The sequence below is a fragment of the Penicillium cosmopolitanum genome, assembly GCF_028827165.1.
Source record: "Penicillium cosmopolitanum strain IBT 29677 chromosome Unknown utg000009l:1.0-9042332.0:1.0-9050551.0, whole genome shotgun sequence".
Lineage (NCBI taxonomy): Eukaryota > Fungi > Ascomycota > Eurotiomycetes > Eurotiales > Aspergillaceae > Penicillium > Penicillium cosmopolitanum.
The window spans coordinates 8,476,545-8,494,963 of NW_026622679.1; the positions used below are offsets into that span (position 1 = coordinate 8,476,545).

The following is an 18,419-nucleotide window of genomic DNA, read 5'->3' on the forward strand; positions in this document are numbered from 1 at the left end:
GCCGAGGATTTTGGCTGTTGGGCCGGATAATGCTTCGCCTAGGTCTTGGACTGTTCGGAGAGTGATTCGCCGATTTTCAGTCGCTGGTCTAGGGCTCTTTGTTCGGTTTTGTCGGCGTAGCTTTCGACGAGGGTTTTCACGACTGTTCGTGGATGCCGCGAGGCCAAAGTTCCGATGAGCTTTATCGCGTTGAGGTAGATGAATTCTTCATTTGCGGCGGAGGAACTGGTGTCCGTGATGATTGATAAGAGGAGAGTCAATGTGGATGGAATGTCGAGGACGGGAGATCCCTTCAATACTAGCTTTGAGAGTAGCGAGAAGCCCTCTGCTTGAACGGGTGGGAGGTCCGAGTTGAGGTTTGTCAAAGCCTGTCGGTGTGTATCAAGGTCGGCGAGGTGCGGAGGGGGTGGCTTTGTTTCGTCATGTTCTGGGTGGGTGAGCTGGATCTCTACCAGCATGGATGATGTGGTTGCTGGTTTCGCTAGTGCGGGCGGGAGGAGCGGGATGAGTTGATCCAATCGGTCCTTGATGGCCTGTAGCGGAGGTTGAGTTTCGGGCGAGGTGGTGAATTCAGGAGATGCGATAATTGTAGATAAAAGGCTGAACGCGGTAGAAAGGGATTCAGATGTTTCGTTGTCAGATGTACCCTCTTCCTGTGTGTCTTTTTCTGGAACAATGCTGGCAAGAGATGATAGTGAAACCTTGCCCTTCTGATCTCCCTTGGTTGAAGCTTGACCACCAAGCCTATGCAATTCGCCATCAACAACCTGCTTTATGAGTTCCAGCACTCGTAAAGGCCGACGAGACAAAGTATCCTTGAAAGTGTCGAGTAGTTTCTCGGCCACCTTGGCGCTGACAAGCTTTTGGATGATATTTTCTGACTCGCCAATTCTCTCGTTCTCGGTGGAGTTGCCAGCGTTGTTCGATTTCACCAGCCATTTCTCACTCACGTAGAGGAAAATATCGCCAGTGTGTTCCTCGCCACTAGGGTCAGAGCCAAGCAGACTAACGAAAAGGTCGGTGCGACTTTGTAGAGAGTCAATCATTCGAATAATGTTGGAATGGTTATCTTGTTGGTCTGTTCGCCTGGTCAAAAGGATTTGTCCTTGTTGGTTCGTGGAATAAGTCCAAGTTGCACCCCTGTCCCAGAGAAGGTGATCGACGAGCTTCTTCAGAGGCTGCACGCCCACCGATATGCTGAAATATGTCTGCAGAAGTTCAAAAATCCTTTCCTGGTATTCCTTGAGTTGTTTCTCTTGGGCATAACAAATCAAGCCCCAAAGAGGAAGAAGAATTGGATAGACAATTCTCTTGACAAGGCCGGGGTTCGGATGTTGGAGAGCCAGGCTTCTCAGTCTCTCTATCGCGAGGTGGACCATGTCTCCCTCCACGAGTGTGTATTCCGAGTTCATCTCTTCAGTCTTCATTGAGGAAGAACCCTCAATATCCGCGTAGTGTGCCAACCATGACATTGATTTGTCGTTTAGCTCTGCGGTCAGAGCTGCGAATACTGGCTCCACGAAGATAGAATGGCCAATTGTTCCGGGTGCGCCATAAGCACGCTTTCCCAGTATTCCATTTCCAATACTATAAGAAGCCGTTTTCTTCAAATCTGGGTCAGGACCATCTAGCAATGCCAGAAGCTGAGGAGCAATATTGGTGAAGTATAAAGTAGGCTCGATGTCCTGGGGAACAGATGATAGCAATCGAGATATTTGCATAATAGCTTGAACTGTAAAATGCGGCCCATTTGATGACTCGCTCTGTGCTTCTTGTCCGAGGGACGGAGCAAACTGAGAGGCAATGAACATGATTGTTTGTAGAACCCCGCCCTGACGCAGTGGTGTCCGCGCGATTTGGCCCGAAATTGTGGCTTTAAACCAATCTGTTGGGTCTGATTGGAGAAAGCTGGACAATGTCGGCAAAAGAGCGGCACTAGGTGTCCTTCAATGGGTCAGCATCAAAGTTGGTATTGAGGTTTTGTCTTGACATAACATACTCTTCAATGATCTTCAGAAACCCACTCTTGAAATTGCCTCGATCAGACGAGGATGCGATATTCGGGTTGAAGGCCAGGTCCGCTGTGGCGCTAATCATGTCACTCAAGATGCGGCCTCGAATGACCGGCTGAATGCTCGGCGTGGGGTCTAGCATTATTTTGAGAGTAACATTCATGATCTGACGAAGAAGAACCTCATCGTGAGGTCTGCTACTAGCAGGGATAGCTGTCTGCTTCGCAATCACGCCAGCTGGCAGCACCGAAATCACTCTCTGTTGCAATGGAATACCAACTCCTGATGAAAGAGAGGGATAAATTCCTTCCAAAGATATCAAGTCCAGTAATGCATGTAACAGTCGACGGCGCTTTGCATCTTCCAAGGCCGGATCTTCGTCGACGGGAATTACATCTTCCACCGGCTCTTGATCCCCGGCTGGTGTTGCGAAGGACGTATGGATCCGGTTCAGGATATCTAATGCCTGACCTACAACGGTCCGCCTTTTGAGACCATCCTCAACGTCTACATTTTCTGTAGATTGGCTGAGAATATCTAGAAGCGCCCTGCCTTGGGACTTTTGTATTTCATCTTAGAATTGAATTAGCTCGGAGTTCAAAATCAAAGTACAAGCTCCGGCCGCATACCTCGATTCAGGACCGGGTTCAAAAATTCGTTGGCGGCATCAAACGCCTTCCGAACCCTACTGAGATCTTCCATCATGAACAGTGGAAGGGATAAAGCATCACGAAATCCATCGCTGATGAGTTGATTCTTCCAGCATCAGAAATGCTTCTCCAAGAGGGCCGCGGGTCTTGGCGGGTTGAATGCTGCTTAGTAATCGGGTCTGGCGCTGCTCGTGTGCTAATCACGTGATCACCCGTCGCGTGATCCGCCTCGGTGCGCCCGCCGACGCGCCTGCCCATACACTGGAGAAGGCGAGTCTCTCTCCTTTTGTTTACTACAATGCTTTCGCCGACTTTCTTCAACACCCCCAGAGATACTCAATCGCGATGGCAGAACCCCTGTTGATCAATCATCTTGAATTCGCTTGAATCCCAAAATCTTCATTGTTCCAAAGCTTTGTTTACCAACGCCGGAGTTTCGTCACGTCTTATCGAGGATGTGGATCCCCAAGTTTCTTGCCTTTGAGGCATCCAAGTACAGCAAATCCCTCTTTGATCCGGCTATCACCCGACCTCGGCATTTTCTGTTCAGTGCAACTTAATCTGTCGTCCGGGCGATGTTGGGATCTAACCCTAAGACTTATCCAGTCGGTTGTCTCTCGAGACTCAGTTTCACGGAGAAAAAGCGTGCCGGGTATCATGACTAGTACAATTGATCTGTGATGGATCAGTTATGCGAAAGTTGCTCGACATTGCCAGAGCTCTTCGGGGCACAAAAGACGGCTTTACTATGCAAGCGTCCCTACGGGCGATGCGTCGGTTCTGCCTATGCTGGATTTGCATGCCGGTCACAATCGGATGGTCAACCTATGCTTTGAATGACACACTACCAGAAGGAAAATGAGGGTGGAATGCGCCGGACACCTCGGTATGAGAGGATGTCTTTGGGGGGATCAAACAACAGTGCTGCCGATCGGAATCAATTGCGGCGTTCAGATATCGAATGCCTAGGGCACCAACTAATTTGGTTCAGAAATGCGGCGTCTAGAACACATCAGTCTCGATTACACACGGCATGGTTGCTCAATTTGAAAGGATCCACTCGTCGGAATCATTGTATTTCTCCCTGATCGTGTCCCAGGCACTTTCATAGTTATCAATGTCGCGAGGTTCTTCTATTTTGTTTGTCTCCATGACTCTTTGATTTCATTATCAAAGCTTTTGGACTGTTGGCACGTTCCGGCCCGACAATGCATTTCCCCCTTTTAGCTTGGTGTTTTTCGATTCTGTTCGTTTGCGTTCTTTTCGTCTCTGTACGCAAAAGCTGTTGCCCGACCCGTGCGCGTTCCCACAGAGAAGATTCCTGGAAAACCTTGCCCCCTTCTTTCACCCTTTCGGTACTGCCATTCTTTAGCTTCGAGCAGCTAGGTCCCTCGTTTTATGGCACCCGCCACCAATTCGACTTCCTCGGAAGATCCAGACCCCCTGTGTCAGCCATCTCTCTGCGAATCAGTTTGCAGATCGATTGATGGGCGCCGACTACATCAACGATAGCATATACTCATATGTTCATTGTTCCTTCCTCAGGAAGACGGAAGCGGTTTTTTCTGGATGCTCTTTGTTCGCTTCATTTATCCAATGCCCCCCTGAGATACCTTGCAGTTGATCAGGGGAGGAAACAAAAACTTGTCCCAGAGGGTACTGTACCACGCACAAGAAACTGGCTCCATCTATTCGATTAGATGCCGATGCGAATGCATGGCTGTTTGTGCAATTCTGCGGAGATGAAGATCTTGCAAGGTTTATTCGATTGATCATCAGGGCTTGGCCCAATCGCGATTTACCTTTGAGGGGTGCGGAAAGAGGGCGGTTGCATTCACGTCCGTCATAGCTTCACCTTGGTCACCATATATTCCTCAACCCTTTCCGTCTTGTCATGGTCGGCAGAGCGCTTAATATTGGCTCACACATCACAGTGGTTCCGGCCGAAGTCCAAAGGCATTCATGTCTCCCGATTTCTTTTTCCGGTGGCTACATCATCCGATCGATCCGATTTGCAGTATTTAGTGGTTGTCGGCATGTACGCGTTCTGCAGAGTAATGTGGGACCTCTCTCGAGTGAGGATCAAAGCTTTGGCTTGTCTACGTTATTTCTGTTGCTGCATGCCCTCGACTAGGTATTCCGGTCGGTGTCGATACGGTGTGGGTCCTAAAGCGACGGGATAGAATTGCCTTTGTCTTTAGCTATCAAGGAATTGCTGCCAGGTGGTGGGATCGAATCTCTGTTTGTTTTGACTCGACATGGGGCGGAATATAGGAACCAAGCGACGGCTGATGGACTTGCTGTTTTCTCTGCTTCGGTGGAGAAAACGGCATAATTTTTTGTTTTATACGTGCTCCTATCTTATTGAGCATTACATCTGACGGCAGCTAACTACTGGCTAGGCAAACCGCAATCTTTCTCTTCTTTTTTTGCTCTCTTTTTTTGGCTGATGTTTTCGCGGAGATTTCATGAAACAACTAGGAAGCATGTTCAAATAGGACTTTTGCCAATAATCATGGATGGGTTGACTTGTATCCACGGTTTCGTCATTTTTCACAGTTGAATACCATTATACTGTGTTATCGAAGAGTCACTAAAGGTCCAGCATCTTACCTGTTGTCTTGTATAGATCGGGCATCATCACATTAGTCATCGGGAGCGGTGTTGCCCCTCCAGCCCCGCCACCGCAGAGCAAAAAGAATAAAAAGGAATGTTCCGCCGGAGTTTTTTTGCGATAAGAAATTCTGCCGCTTCATCTCCACCCCTCCACAACCACCCCTCCTCTCTCTATTTCGCAGATACCTGGAGACCCTTCGTGATCTTCAATACGTTCATTCTTCTTCTATTCTACCCCTGTCCGTCTTCCCCAAGATGTCCGCCGAGGAGCAGCAAGCGGCCAAGTCCGAATTTGACAATGTCGTGTCGCAGTCGCAGTTCAAGAACATTGGAGACATCGTTGAGAAGGGAGAGGGCGACGATGAGGACCTGGGTCCTATGTCGGTTGAGTCTCTCTGCATGAACTGCCATGAGAATGTAAGTCGTCATCGCATTTGTAGCAATGTTGAGCCTTGTGGCATAGCTCCGAATACTAACGTCAATTGCTTCATGACAGGGAGTCACCCGCCTGCTTCTTATCCGTGTCCCCTACTTCCGCGATATCATCCTTGAGTCTTTCTCGTGCGAACACTGCCACTTTGCCAACAATTCGATCAAGGCAGCTGGTCAAAGTATGTGCCAATTCTTCCTAGACTACCTGAGCAAAACAGATGCTGACCATGTTTTCACTTTAGTCCAAACCCAAGGTGCAAAGTACACCCTCGAAGTTGAGAGCATAGACGATATGCAAAGACAATTAGTCAAGTCTGATCAAGGAATCCTGACCATCGATACTCTTGGAATTGAAGCTCCTCGTGAGGGTAACTTGACCAACGTTGAGGGCGCAATCCAGCGTGTCCACGAGGGTCTTTCCAACGACCAGCCCGCTCGCAAGGAGCAAGCCCCCGAACTCTACGAGGCCCTCCAGCCCCTGGTCGACCGCCTCAAGAGCTTCTTGGATGGCACCGGCTTCCCCTTCACCATCTCCCTCGACGACCCCACTGGAAACTCTTGGATCGCCCCTAACACCCTGGACCGTGGCAACAAGTACCGCACCAAGCTCTACTATCGCACCCACGAGCAGAACGAGGAGCTCGGAATCTCCGCTGATGCCGAGGCTGCGCAGATGGAAGAGGGCGCCGACTCTGAGATCGTGGATGGCAAGGAATACTGCTTGCCTGCCGAGTGCCCTGGCTGCACTAAGCCGTGCGAGCTGCTTATCAAGAAGGTTAACATTCCTTACTTCAAGGAGGTCTACCTGTGGAGCAACGTCTGCGAACACTGTGGACTGCGTTCATCTGATGTCAAGACTGGTGGAGAGGTTCCCGAGCTCGGCAAGCACATTACCTTGGTCGTGAAGGAACAGGTTGATCTTTCTCGCGATATCCTCAAATCTGACACCTGCGCCGTGCACAGTGACGAGCTCGAGATCTCGATCCAGGCTGGTACCCTTGGTGGCCGTTTCACCACCCTTGAGGGCTTGCTCACCGAGGTACGCGACAGCTTGAAGGGTCACCTGTTCGATATTGGTGGCGGCGGCGGTGACAGTCTCGAGACTAACGAGAAGGCCAAATGGGATCGCTTCTTCGAGCGTCTTGAATGCGCTATCAACGGCGACTTCGAGAAGTTCGGCGGCCAGTTCACTATTACTCTCAGCGATCCTCTGGCCAACAGCTACGTCCAAGATCTGTGTGCGCCTGCTGCGGATCCTCAGCTCACCATCGAGGAGTATAAGCGCACAGACGAAGAAGAGGATGACCTTGGGCTCAAGGACATGAAGACTGAGGGTTACGAGGAAGACGCCCAGAAGGAGGAGCAGAAGTCATAATCTATGTTGCTCAATGACGTTCACTGACTTTCAATTTTTTATATCCATTTTTATGACTACTACGCGATCTGTTATATGTTTATTTGCATGATGGCGTCTTGACGATACTATACTTTGTACAGGCTTTTAGATATCCGGCGATGAGGGGACGGTTGGGGAATGACTGAAAAGTATTTGGGTTTTTTTGAATCAAAATTCCATTGGGTATATTGTAGATTATTCCACTATTCCATCGAACAGTTTAATTTTGCATCTTTCCAGATCGTCAATGCGCTTCCCACGTTCTGAGCGTAAGCTTGAATGGTTCAGATATCTGAGCCAGCGCTTGTTGGTTTCCTCTCTCACGACCGCGATGCCGTTGTCTTCGAGGTTGAACAAGGTCTATTCCATTTATTCGCGGTGGCGCATTGTGTGTGCTGGCAAAATCTGCCTCGGACAGCATTTTAAACCCATATCGGAATCATGAAGGGATGAGCAGTTGTTCCAAAGCGTGATCTTTTCGTTCCGAATAAGATAGCTGGCATGAGGGCACCGAGGGCCGCATTGTAACCCTCCCAAGTATAGTTCCTAGAGCAGACATCCAATAACGGGCCCGCATAGGATCATTCCGATAATCGATGTCTCACTTGGCAAATGGGTTGGCATGTATGGTAACGTGGTTAATGCGAAGTGCTTCGAATGAATCACCCTCCTTGGGCTGCGAAACCTTGCCCTTCTTATCCACCTTAGCGTTGGCCTTCTCTAGTTTCGACAAAACATCACCACCTTCATCTTGAGCGCTCAAGTTCAACACTTTTCCAAAGACCGTGCTTGCACCGTCCAAATGCGGTGCCGGGGCAAATGTAATAAAGAATTGGCTGCCGTTGATCGTCGGACCCGTCGCATTTTGAGAACCTGGTGCCGTCTTGTCCTTAACCGGACGGGAAGCCATTGAGAGAACACCACGCGCATTGTGTCGGAGAGCTGGGAGGTTTATTTCTTGATTGAGAGCGGAGGGGTGGTATATGGAAGTGCCGCCCTTGGGAATTTCGAAGTCGAACATGGGCTTGCTGGAGGCGGAGGGCTTCGCTGCGGGACCCAAGGAGATATCACCGGTCTGGATCATGAAGCCTGGCATGATTCGGTGGAAGGGGATATCATTGTATGCACCACATGCGCACAGCGCAATGAAGTTTTCGGTCGTTTGAGGGACTGCTTCGCAGAATAGCTCGACCTTGAGGTCGCCCTGGGTCGTATGGAGCTAGATACGAGATAGCGTTAGCCTTTGTTGCGAGATTGGCACTTTCTGTAGAGAGAGAGAAACCGCCTGGGCTGTTTAGACAGAGTCCACGTACCGTGACAGACATGCTTGTGAAGATTGTATTGGTATTCAAGGTCGAAAGCACCGATGCTCCGATCTCAGCGAAGTTGACCCGCCGATCGACATCGCGCTTAGTCATAGCATGCGGCGCTTTCGTCGTCGAAGACCCTCGATTGTTTACAACCATTGAAGCTTCAATTCCAGGGTGAGACACTCAAACTCTTTGGCTGGCTGCAATAAAGACCCAATGACTACCGTGTTTCTACCCACTTACGAAGAACACCGTTCCGCTCATTGCCCATCGCCCATCGCCAATCCTCTAGTTTCCGCCAGGCCGCCGAGGTCTGAAGCACATCGCCAGAATGAATAACCGACCAGTCGAACAAGCGTTGGGGATTTTGGTGCCCACCCATGCTGCAGATTTACCTCAAGAGCTCCTCAGTCTGTCCTTGAGTCTTGTAGCTCAATCACGGAGCTTGTCCAGCAGCTTGAAGCCGGAGGAAGAAATCGCCCGTCCATACGCTTGCGCCGAAATTGCTTGCAGGAGGTATGGCCAGCTTCAGCTTCCTAATCTCGGAGAGACTGCTAATCTCGTTCTATGACCTCTAGATTGACTCGTGCACTTTCACTTCCCCGTTGCTCGGCCACCCGCCATGCCCGCCGCGCGTATACAAGAAGCTTTATACATGGTTGGATAAGTCTCTCTCGGCGAGTTCAACAGGAATGAAGCGCTCAGCAAGTGGATCTGTCGCTGGCTCTCCATCTCGATCTAAAGCTGCTCAAACCACTCCGACTAAGGCATCTGCCCTTGCACAATCCCCTACGAAAGCAGCGCCAACTCCACGCGGTCTCCAAAATACACCCTCCAAATCCACCCCATTGAAAAGGAGTGTCAGTGTGGCCAACAAACTCGGCTCGCCATCAAAGTCGGCGCGGAAATCCCTCTCTGCTCATCCAAGGGGCATCACTGCCTCTACCATTATCCCCGATGCCCCAGCATGGGCGATGACCGCCATCCGAACCGTTTGCAAGACACTCGCAACTCCGGCTCCACGAACAACGACTTGGTCTCGCCCTCCGATCTCTAGAACCTTGCCCCCTCACATATTTGCCGGTGTTTCATCTATCCTCTTCCTGACATCAAGCATGTCAATCGATGAAGAGGGATTCGACGAGGAGATTCTAGATTTCCTCGAGCCCATCGTTTCTATTAAACCCGCAGGAAATGACGACGACTTCAAGGAACTGGTCTACGCTATGGCTGTGGCTGTCTACTTCCTCGTGCTAGCAAGACGGCGTAGCTCGGCACCATCTGATGACATGGACGAGGCCAATGCCGAAGCGCAGAAGATGGATAAAAAGACGTTCACCGAGATGCGCCAAACTGCCTTGACTAGCCTGGGGCTTCCGAATGACCGACGGCATCGCGATGATGTTGACCAATGGATCGCTCTCATCATGGAACAGGGGTGGGCTAGTGGACAAGAATGGTTCGACAATATCCCACACGCTGGGGAGTTGGATGGTGAAGACGAGGAAGGTAATTCTTACCGGAACCTTGATGAGGAGGACGCTGCTCTTCGTGGTGTAAAACTTCCCAAACGCCGTGAAGGTGCCGCCGGCCCTCGCTCAGGGCGGGAAGCTGCTCCTCGAGGTGGCCTTTTACCTGGTCTGGGCACTATGATGCAGGATCGAGTGGATTGGTTGAGTGAAGATCGCCAGGAAGATTTCGTGGAATGGAAGGCAGAGATGATGTCTCGATATGGACAAGCAGCTGCTTGATTTGCGGGGGGACTGGGAACGTTATATGGTTAGCATACTTGGCGCTAGGAAGAATTGATAATTGATACCCTTATACAGTAAACATGAAATGTCTTGATTTTATCTCCAGTAATAAACCAATCATATAAGCTGGGTTTTTGCGCCATATTGCAGTGAAATGTAACCTAATCGCGAATAAATAAATGTCTAATGTCCCTCCATCTCTACCAATGAATCTATATGACTTTTCGCCACCTGGCCATAGGCTTCCAGAGCCACCCAAGAATCAGGTACAAATGCGAATCGAACCTCTTGAAACACCAAACAATTCCAAAACACTAGTACCAAATACTCCGAGTCCGGTGGTGAGGAACACTCTCGTTGTGTTCCTCTTCCAGGTTCTTCATTGTATCATACAAAAAGAAGTCAATCAGAATAGCGTTGATTCCGTATGTCTTCGGTGGCTTTTCAGCCTTGGCTTTCTCGACTTCGGCCTCGGCCTCCGAGTCCTGGGGAGTGTTTTCCTCGGACGGAGTGAAGATGCCTTTGTGTCCAGCATTCTTTACTTCTGGGTGACGCTTCTCGATCTCCCGCTTTATAAGCTCAACACACCAGATGCTCGCGCCGCGGAGTTCGATTTCCCAGTTTGAGCCCGCTGGGATCAGCTTTCCATCTCGAATGTGGTTTTCCAGTGGGGGAGACAGGCGAAGACAGCCAAACTGGTGGAGCATTTGCGGAATGCGATAATCTGCAAAACAAAGTCAGAAAGGGCTGGGATAAAAATCGGATGTATTAAGAATACTCACCCGCAAACATAGTGATCTTATCAATATCGTTGAATTCTCCAAAGTCCTCGCCGTCAAAGCAGGCCCACAGGTCTGCAACGAGAATCTGGGCGCGCTTGTAAAGCCGAACTCTTTTTCCGTTGAACCTCGTCTCATCACGGAAACAAGCGAAGTTCTCGGTGAGCAAGTTTACAAGACCGGCAGCAGAGAAATTTGCGTCATCGATGCAGTTGACAAAGCTTCCGTCAAATTCCTAAACATTAACTCCATTAGTACCGAAGTAAGAAAATATCGGGGTCGGTCATCTAACTCACATTGCAGAGAACTTCACCTGCTTCTCGCAGGCATTGGACTCGCTCTTGGAACAAAGGGATCTCCTCATCGGTGGCGGATCGAAAGACATGTTTCAGCAGCTCATCTGTGCATTGCTCCTCATCGATCCAAAAGTCTGGAGTTGTGATAGGGATCTTCTCCTCGAGAGCTCGTTGCAAGGCAGCAACCAAACTCCAGTAGCCTGTCCACCTCTTGCCGCGATACTCGATGCAGAAACGCTTCGCTTCGTCTTTCTCCTCGGACCAGAAGCTAAAGTTTAAAAGATCCATTGTGAAAATAAAATCAACAGTGCTTTCATCTTTAGTTTGGGGATGCAGCTCATGCTCTGACCAGGTCTTTGTGGAGTAGGCCTTCTTCTGCATCATTCGCCATATTGTCTCGGCGGCTTCTTTGGTCTGCGCCGGACTCAGGGCCACGTCGATGGCATTGTCAAAAATGTACTGAGCACCCTCCAGAACTCTGGTCTCTGGAGGAAGATCATTCTGCTGTTTGCCGCCCAGTCCGAGGTGCTGGCGGAGGAGTTCCACTAGTTCAGGGTCTGCCTCATCGTCGGACCCTCCATCGGGTAGGTTGGGGTTCCTGGCGGGGATTGGCTCCAAGGATGGCATTTTTGTTGATAGTCGTTGGTGATCGGATATTCAATTGGACGATGAGAGTAAGACCTTCAATTCTAGTACACGCCGTTTGTCGAGTAGCCTCCTTTTTGTTCAGGGAACCGCGTGGCCGCTTCTGTGGGAGAGGAGAGTTGGACAACCGGCCGTTCGGTAAGCTCCAGGGCTTCAAGACCTGGTTGGAAGATCGAACTGAAGATTTTATTCCAAGTTTGACAGGGATGATTACTCCGATGAAGAAATTATGTACAATTGCTTGTTGATTCTGTCCTTTCTTTGTCGCCACGGAGAAAATTCAGGTCCAATGTGTCTTATGTAAGCAGGATTCACCGGTCTGATTCAGGGGCAGTATACTATCGTAATATAGTATTTATAGAGGAGATTTATATGGTGATTGTTTAAGTTTTTTTGGTACTTTTTTCATGCATGCAAATGATCTTGTTTGGGGGCTTGGTGGGGCGCAAAAATAATATGTACTAGTCTAGATGTATATTCTGATGACAGGCTGACCTCACTCCATCCTTGGATCCGGTGGTACTCCAATATACTACTGGTACTCCAGGGCTTGTATGGGTAGAGTGACTACACCGGGATCATTACGATGACCGAAGAGATCTATTTAAACCTGGAATAAGTTAGGATTGACTGGTCAACTGCCTAGGTGCCCGTAGACAGATGATAATGCTTGACCGTTCAACTGCCTCGGTGTCTGTAGACAGATGATAATGCTTGACTGTCTTGCACAGTCAGATAATCAACTCTTCTTCTGTTCGTACACCGGCTCAAAAGTCTCTTCCTCACAGCGCGCGTTGATGACGGCATTCATGGAATCTTCGGATTTCAAGTAGGTCCGATGGCCCTTGAAGATCCAAAATCCCACCGCAATGATGAGCATGACCCCAAAAACTGCGATTGCATAATTCATGTCGCTTGCCGAAGGGTTCTGGCTTTCTGGGAAGAAAAAGAAAACCGTTGTCAATAGACAGTATACCACACTGATCCAATTGATCACCGGGCCAAGTCTCCCCAATCGGAATTCCCCGGGAGGTAGTTTTTCACGGCCCACGAGCAGCAAAGATAGAATAGGGATGCAGTATGAGATTGTGAGTGCGATCGTGCTGACACTTAGGATGGCCTGGAGGACCGTGTCGACACCGAAATATAGTACTCCCACCAGGGCAATCAGAAGCCCTTGGAGCCAAAGAGCTCGAACTGGCATCTTCCATGTCGTATCAACGTGAGTAAAGTATTGGCTCCAGGGCAGCCCGCCATCCCGCGCAAACCCCCAGGTGAGTCGAGAGGAAGTGGTCATGATGCTAACTGCCTGACCGAGGCCATTCCCAATGAACAAGACCATCAACACAATACCACCTTTAAGGCCGACTGTGCTTGTGATGAGCTCCATGAATGGAAGTCCAGTAGGTGAATTCAAGACCTGATCCAAATCTTGAATACAGTAGAGACAGATGACCATGAATATAAACCCCGTGATGGCACCTGTAATAACCGATAGATATATCGTCTTCGGAATATTCTTTCGAGGCGCGGGGATCTCTTCCGCAAGATGAATCACAGAATCGAAAGCTGTTAGTCCGTATGCAGCTTGGACAAGACCGATAAACCATGTCACACCGTCGCTCCAGCCTGTCTGATTAATCCACCCGCTAAACACGAACCGAGAGGGCTGAAAGGTTAGATCCGCTTGAGTTGCCACGCAAACCACCATCACGATGCTCATTACAATGAACAGCCCAGCGAACCAAATTCCAATAATATTGTTGAAAATTGGCAGCGTCCTATCACTCCGACAGGATACTAAATTGGTCACAATGAGCATGGCCGTAACACCAACGTAGAGGATAAACTGAACCCAGCCTTCAGAAGCACCAGCCCAGGAGTTATTAAACATAACTTTCGTTCCCAGCAGGAAATTCGTCATGAATGCAGCCGCCGAAGCTGTCAGCGTCCACCACCCAAAGGTGTTGATCCAAGCACACATGTATGAGGCAAAGCGACCGGTTGGAGTGTTCCAAAGTCTATAAACCCAGTATGCCTGCCCCAATGCAGTTGGCATGCTACTGCACAATTCGGCGAGTGATAGTGCAACACATAGATTGCAAATAGTAACAAGAACAAGCCCCCACAGAATGCCCACCGGTCCTCCACTCTCCAAGCCAGTGGCAAGATCTTGAGCGAAAGTGCCCCAAGTGCCCAAAACGCAAAAGCCGAGTGCAAGCATACTGCCTAGGCTGAACTTCCGAGACAAAACCTGGTCATGTCCCAGGGCAGCCAGATCGTGCGCATCGAGAACGGCTTGATCAATTGAATCGCAAGGTTTCAGGGGAGGGTTCGTTTCCAGATCCATAGCGATGGTGGGAAACGGCGACAGACATGGGAAACATAAGAGGATATGTCGAGAAGCTGAGCGGGGCCAAGGGCCTTTTAAACAACATCACTTTTACTTCCCATGCAATCGACCATTAGACTTTCAGGGACTTCTTTGTGAATTGCAAGGCCCTATCGCTTGTGACGCTATCGGCAAAGACAAGCAATGGGGTGGCTGATCGAGCTGTTTCCCCGCATCGGCTTCTCCGCGCCTGAGCGGAGGTGCTTTGGCTATCACGCTTGGACTTGCTGCTTCGAGGGGGGAAGATAAGTTACTAGAAACAGATAGCTCCTGCAGTTGACAAGACCATTATTGGGTTGTTATCACTGCGTGGCTTTTTCAGTGGAGATAAGAGACCTGGCTCCGGGGACTCCAAGCACCGAAGCTTGTCTCGGCGTTGTTTCTGAGGCCGAACGTGAATGCACATGGGATAATACATCGAATTTGGCGGACCGAGAGGATTAAAAGAACGCCAGCCCGAGACCGAGCGAGCCATGTATGTGGTTGGAGATGAATGAGGGCCCCCTGGTAGCATCTGGATCGTCGACAGTCCGCCTTGGAAGCTTCCATCTACCATTGAACAGCGATGGGGATGAGAGAACTTCAGAGCATGCAAGGAATGGAGCAATGGTTCTTCTGCTATCGATTATCCGATGGTCAAAGGGGAAATATGCCAGTGTTGAGCAATGTACTCCATAAGTGACAGTGTTTGGTCAGGGCGTCAAACCTCCGAATGAACGCGCCAGTGATGTGGTATCATTTTCAATGGGAAACCTGGGTCAGTCAAACAGCTTCCAGAGAGTTATCAAGGAGTAGTTCTACCCCTGGAGGCATGATTGAAAAGGTATGAGGGATGCAAGGCGATGTCGGCCGGAAGCGGGCTGCATGGGAATGCATAGGCAATCGTGCAGGTCGAACAGGGAGGGAAAGACTACGAGTAGCAAACATTGGATGGTGGTTTAAACGGCAGATAAAAGAAACAGGGATATTTAATAGATGGTGAGATTGAGAGTAAGAAGTGGAGGTGCTATAGAAGATAAAGTCGCAGTACTAATAGACTTGTCGTTACTCTCACAGGCCAAGCCAGGCCAGGCCCGGCCAGTCGCACCTGCCCGCAGTGCCAGCAATCGCACCTGCTCGAGGAGGCTCCGCTCCGCATTTGCCGTCATCGACAACCTTCACTCCGGCCAGCGCTTCCGCTTCCTCTTTCTCTCTCACACACTCACTCACCTCCACAACACCCTCCTTTCCTTCGGTCATCAACTTCTCCCTACAACCCTCACATTTCGTCTCTTCACATACATCCTCTCGTTCGATTGCATTGCCCTGCGCATATCGCTGGCGCATCAGCACCCGCCATCATGCGACCCAGTTCCATCAAACGCTGTCTCGGAGTGGACCTCGCTCACCAGATCCAAGAGGTACCTGCCCCAATGCGATCAGGAACAATCTGCCGAATTTTCCAGCGGATTATAATATTCTCAGATACTGATGTTTTCTCCCTTCATTCTAGTCTCGCGTTCTCCTCGTCGGCGCTGGCGGCATCGGCTGTGAGCTCCTCAAAAACCTCGTGCTCACCGGCTTTGGAGACATTCACATCATCGACCTCGACACAATCGACCTAAGTAACCTCAATCGCCAATTTCTCTTCCGTCATGAGCACATCAAGAAACCCAAAGCCTTGGTTCGTCACCCTACCTCTCAGACACCCTTTCGCTCCCTTGCGAGATCGCCCCTCTCCCCCGCGTCGTGCGCGCAAAACTTCTCTTGTCGATACGAGCATATTCTGATAATTCAAATATGGATACAGGTAGCGAAGGAGGTTGCGCAAAAGTTTCAGCCCAGTGCGAAGCTCGAAGCACACCACGCGAATATCATGGACAGACAATTCAACATCGACTGGTTCAAGGGTTTCAATGTCGTCTTCAATGCGCTGGATAACCTTGCTGCGCGGCGACATGTCAATCACATGTGCCTTGCAGCTGGTGTCCCGCTGATTGAAAGTGGAACCACGGGCTTCAACGGCCAGGTACAAGTGATCAAAAAGGTGAGATGGATTTGCAGAGCATCCCGGTCTAGCAATCTTTCGTCGCCCATAGCTGACTTGCAAAGGGAGAAACGGAATGTTACGACTGCAATGAGAAAGAAACCCCCAAAACTTTTCCTTTCTGCACAATCCGCGGCAGCCCAACCCAACCAATTCACTGCATCGTTTGGGCCAAGAGCTGGCTGATGCCGTAAGAGTTCCCGCCCCTTTCGTTCATAATACTTGACTGAGAATAATACAGCGAATTGTTTGGCGAAAGCGAGGAAGACTCCGATGTCATAGATAGTACAGAAAACGCAGAGAACGGTTGGTTTTGATCGAAATTTCTACTGTTTGTGACTTGATTACTGACTTCAAGACAGCCGATGAGATAGCGAGACTGAAGAAGGAAGCCTTGGAGCTCAAAAAGATCCGTGAGTCTATGGGATCTGACAAGTTCTTCCACTTGGTCTTTGAAAAAGTATTCAAACTTGATCTCGAGCGGCTGCGTGGCATGGAGGATATGTGGAAAGAGCGTCAGCCACCAGATACTCTCGACTATGACAAACTAGAGAGCGAATCAGCACAACTAGAGCCAACAATCTCAGAACTGAGCCAGAAGGATTGGTCGGTTGAGGAGAACTTTGTTGTGTTCAAGGACAGGTATGACCAATATTATCTCCGCCTCCTTTAAGTGTTTTTACTGACCAGATGCTAGTGTGGATCGCTTGAGAAAGCGCCTGATCGAGCTCCAGTCTAACTGGGACACAAGCAAAGGCACTCAGCCTATCTTGTCATTCGACAAGGACGATGAGGATACTTTGGATTTCGTGACTGCTGCAGCGAATCTGCGTTCCACAGCTTTTCACATTGAGAGAAAGACCAAGTTCGATACGAAACGTGAGCTTATTAAGCAGATGACATTTAATGCACCTAAATGGTTGCGTTGCTAACATACTTACAGAGATGGCCGGCAACATCATTCCCGCAATTGCGACCACAAATGCCATGACGGCAGGTCTTTGTGTTCTGCAGGCTTTCAAAGTTCTCCAGCATGACCTAAACCAGGCCAAAATGGTAATCTCAAGCAACAGCTCCCAATGCCCTTCTTCCTAACAACAACTAACTTTGATATGTAAAGGGTTTTCCTCGAAAGATCAGGCGCAAGAGCAATTAATCCCGATTCTCTTGACCCCCCCAAACCCAGTTGCTCAGTATGTTCTGCTGTGCACGGCAGAGTGTCCGTCGATACTGAGCGCGCTACACTTGGTGACCTGGTCGAAGTGCTGCGCTCCGAACTTGATTACGGGGAAGAATTTTCAATCCTGAACCACGGAAAGAACGGCCAAGGAGAAGTGGTTTATGATCCAGACCTTGAAGATAACCTTTCCAAGAAGTTACGAGATATCACAAACAACCTCGATTACATCACAATTGTGGACGAAGATGATGTGGACCAAGACCCGCGTGTCAATCTTGAACTTTTTTTCGTTGAAAGGTAGCTCGATTCCCTAAAATCGCAGTTTCTCTCGGCAGCTTTTCTAACTTTCATTCGCAGAACGGAGGCTTCGCCCGAAGAATCGAAACCAGTCACACTACAGCAAGGGTTGGAAATTCCCCGAAAACCAAAGAAAGTCATCACCCCCTCTTTTGAAGATACCCCAACGACGAATGGTACAAGCGGACCGGGAAAACGGAAAAGGGACGGAGAAGACGAAGAAATGACCAATGGCCATGTTGCAAAGAAGGTTGCTGGTGATCAGGCAAACGGTGATGGTGAAGAGGTGATTGTTCTAGATGAAGAGGACGGGGGTGCCATCTTAATCGACTAGAGCGGCATGCATCTCGACAGGATAATTAAAAGACAGGAGTACACGATTTGATCTACCATGTTCCAGATTACTCTTTACGTGTATCATATGGCATTGCATTGTTAGCCTTTTCAAATTGAGAAGAGGTCCACCTCATGACCGAATATGTTGTTATCTACAACTATCTTCTAATGTCCCTAGACAGCACTAAGTCCGCCATCAATGTTGAGTACGCAGTTATTAGCGTACTCGTTCTGTGCGAGGAAGACCGCCGCATCCGCCACCTCTCGCGGATCTCCGAATCGATGTAGGGGTATCGTG

The 18,419-nt window shown here is 49.5% G+C and overlaps 8 protein-coding genes across 8 annotated transcripts; 3 read left to right on the top strand and 5 right to left on the bottom strand.

Moving 5' to 3' along the window:
- Window positions 1-38: 38 nt before the first annotated feature.
- On the bottom strand, window positions 39-2,714 carry N7509_011266 (RTP1-C1 domain-containing protein; the record flags this gene model as incomplete). The annotated part of the gene is made up of 3 exons (XM_056635903.1): window positions 39-1,944; window positions 2,000-2,585; window positions 2,642-2,714. The coding sequence occupies 3 exons, from the start codon at window positions 2,712-2,714 to the stop codon at window positions 39-41; spliced, it is 2,565 nt and encodes an 854-aa protein (XP_056486523.1).
- A 2,819-nt stretch (window positions 2,715-5,533) lies between these two features.
- Window positions 5,534-7,085, top strand: zpr1 (zinc finger-containing protein ZPR1; the record flags this gene model as incomplete). The annotated part of the gene is made up of 3 exons (XM_056635904.1): window positions 5,534-5,695; window positions 5,775-5,889; window positions 5,953-7,085. 3 exons carry the CDS (start codon window positions 5,534-5,536, stop codon window positions 7,083-7,085), a joined length of 1,410 nt encoding a protein of 469 aa, XP_056486524.1.
- A 622-nt stretch (window positions 7,086-7,707) lies between these two features.
- Window positions 7,708-8,524, bottom strand: cyp5 (uncharacterized protein; the record flags this gene model as incomplete). Its single annotated transcript, XM_056635905.1, has 2 exons — window positions 7,708-8,325; window positions 8,420-8,524. 2 exons carry the CDS (start codon window positions 8,522-8,524, stop codon window positions 7,708-7,710), a joined length of 723 nt encoding a protein of 240 aa, XP_056486525.1.
- A 223-nt stretch (window positions 8,525-8,747) lies between these two features.
- On the top strand, window positions 8,748-10,167 carry N7509_011269 (uncharacterized protein; the record flags this gene model as incomplete). The annotated part of the gene is given in 3 exon segments (XM_056635906.1): window positions 8,748-8,830; window positions 8,848-8,932; window positions 8,995-10,167. 3 exon segments carry the CDS (start codon window positions 8,748-8,750, stop codon window positions 10,165-10,167), a joined length of 1,341 nt encoding a protein of 446 aa, XP_056486526.1.
- Window positions 10,168-10,484: 317 nt separating this feature from the next.
- On the bottom strand, window positions 10,485-11,872 carry N7509_011270 (queuosine 5'-phosphate N-glycosylase/hydrolase; the record flags this gene model as incomplete). The annotated part of the gene is made up of 3 exons (XM_056635907.1): window positions 10,485-10,894; window positions 10,953-11,184; window positions 11,246-11,872. The coding sequence occupies 3 exons, from the start codon at window positions 11,870-11,872 to the stop codon at window positions 10,485-10,487; spliced, it is 1,269 nt and encodes a 422-aa protein (XP_056486527.1).
- Window positions 11,873-12,629: 757 nt separating this feature from the next.
- Window positions 12,630-14,240, bottom strand: N7509_011271 (uncharacterized protein; the record flags this gene model as incomplete). The annotated part of the gene is made up of 1 exon (XM_056635908.1): window positions 12,630-14,240. The coding sequence occupies one exon, from the start codon at window positions 14,238-14,240 to the stop codon at window positions 12,630-12,632; it is 1,611 nt and encodes a 536-aa protein (XP_056486528.1).
- A 1,092-nt stretch (window positions 14,241-15,332) lies between these two features.
- Window positions 15,333-15,608, bottom strand: N7509_011272 (uncharacterized protein; the record flags this gene model as incomplete). The annotated part of the gene is made up of 1 exon (XM_056635909.1): window positions 15,333-15,608. One exon carries the CDS (start codon window positions 15,606-15,608, stop codon window positions 15,333-15,335), a length of 276 nt encoding a protein of 91 aa, XP_056486529.1.
- Window positions 15,609-15,622: 14 nt separating this feature from the next.
- Window positions 15,623-18,409, top strand: N7509_011273 (E1 ubiquitin-activating protein ubaB; the record flags this gene model as incomplete). The annotated part of the gene is made up of 11 exons (XM_056635910.1): window positions 15,623-15,682; window positions 15,775-16,308; window positions 16,374-16,498; window positions 16,550-16,614; window positions 16,671-16,950; window positions 17,006-17,187; window positions 17,252-17,305; window positions 17,429-17,527; window positions 17,572-17,785; window positions 17,846-18,099; window positions 18,300-18,409. 11 exons carry the CDS (start codon window positions 15,623-15,625, stop codon window positions 18,407-18,409), a joined length of 1,977 nt encoding a protein of 658 aa, XP_056486530.1.
- Window positions 18,410-18,419: the final 10 nt, after the last annotated feature.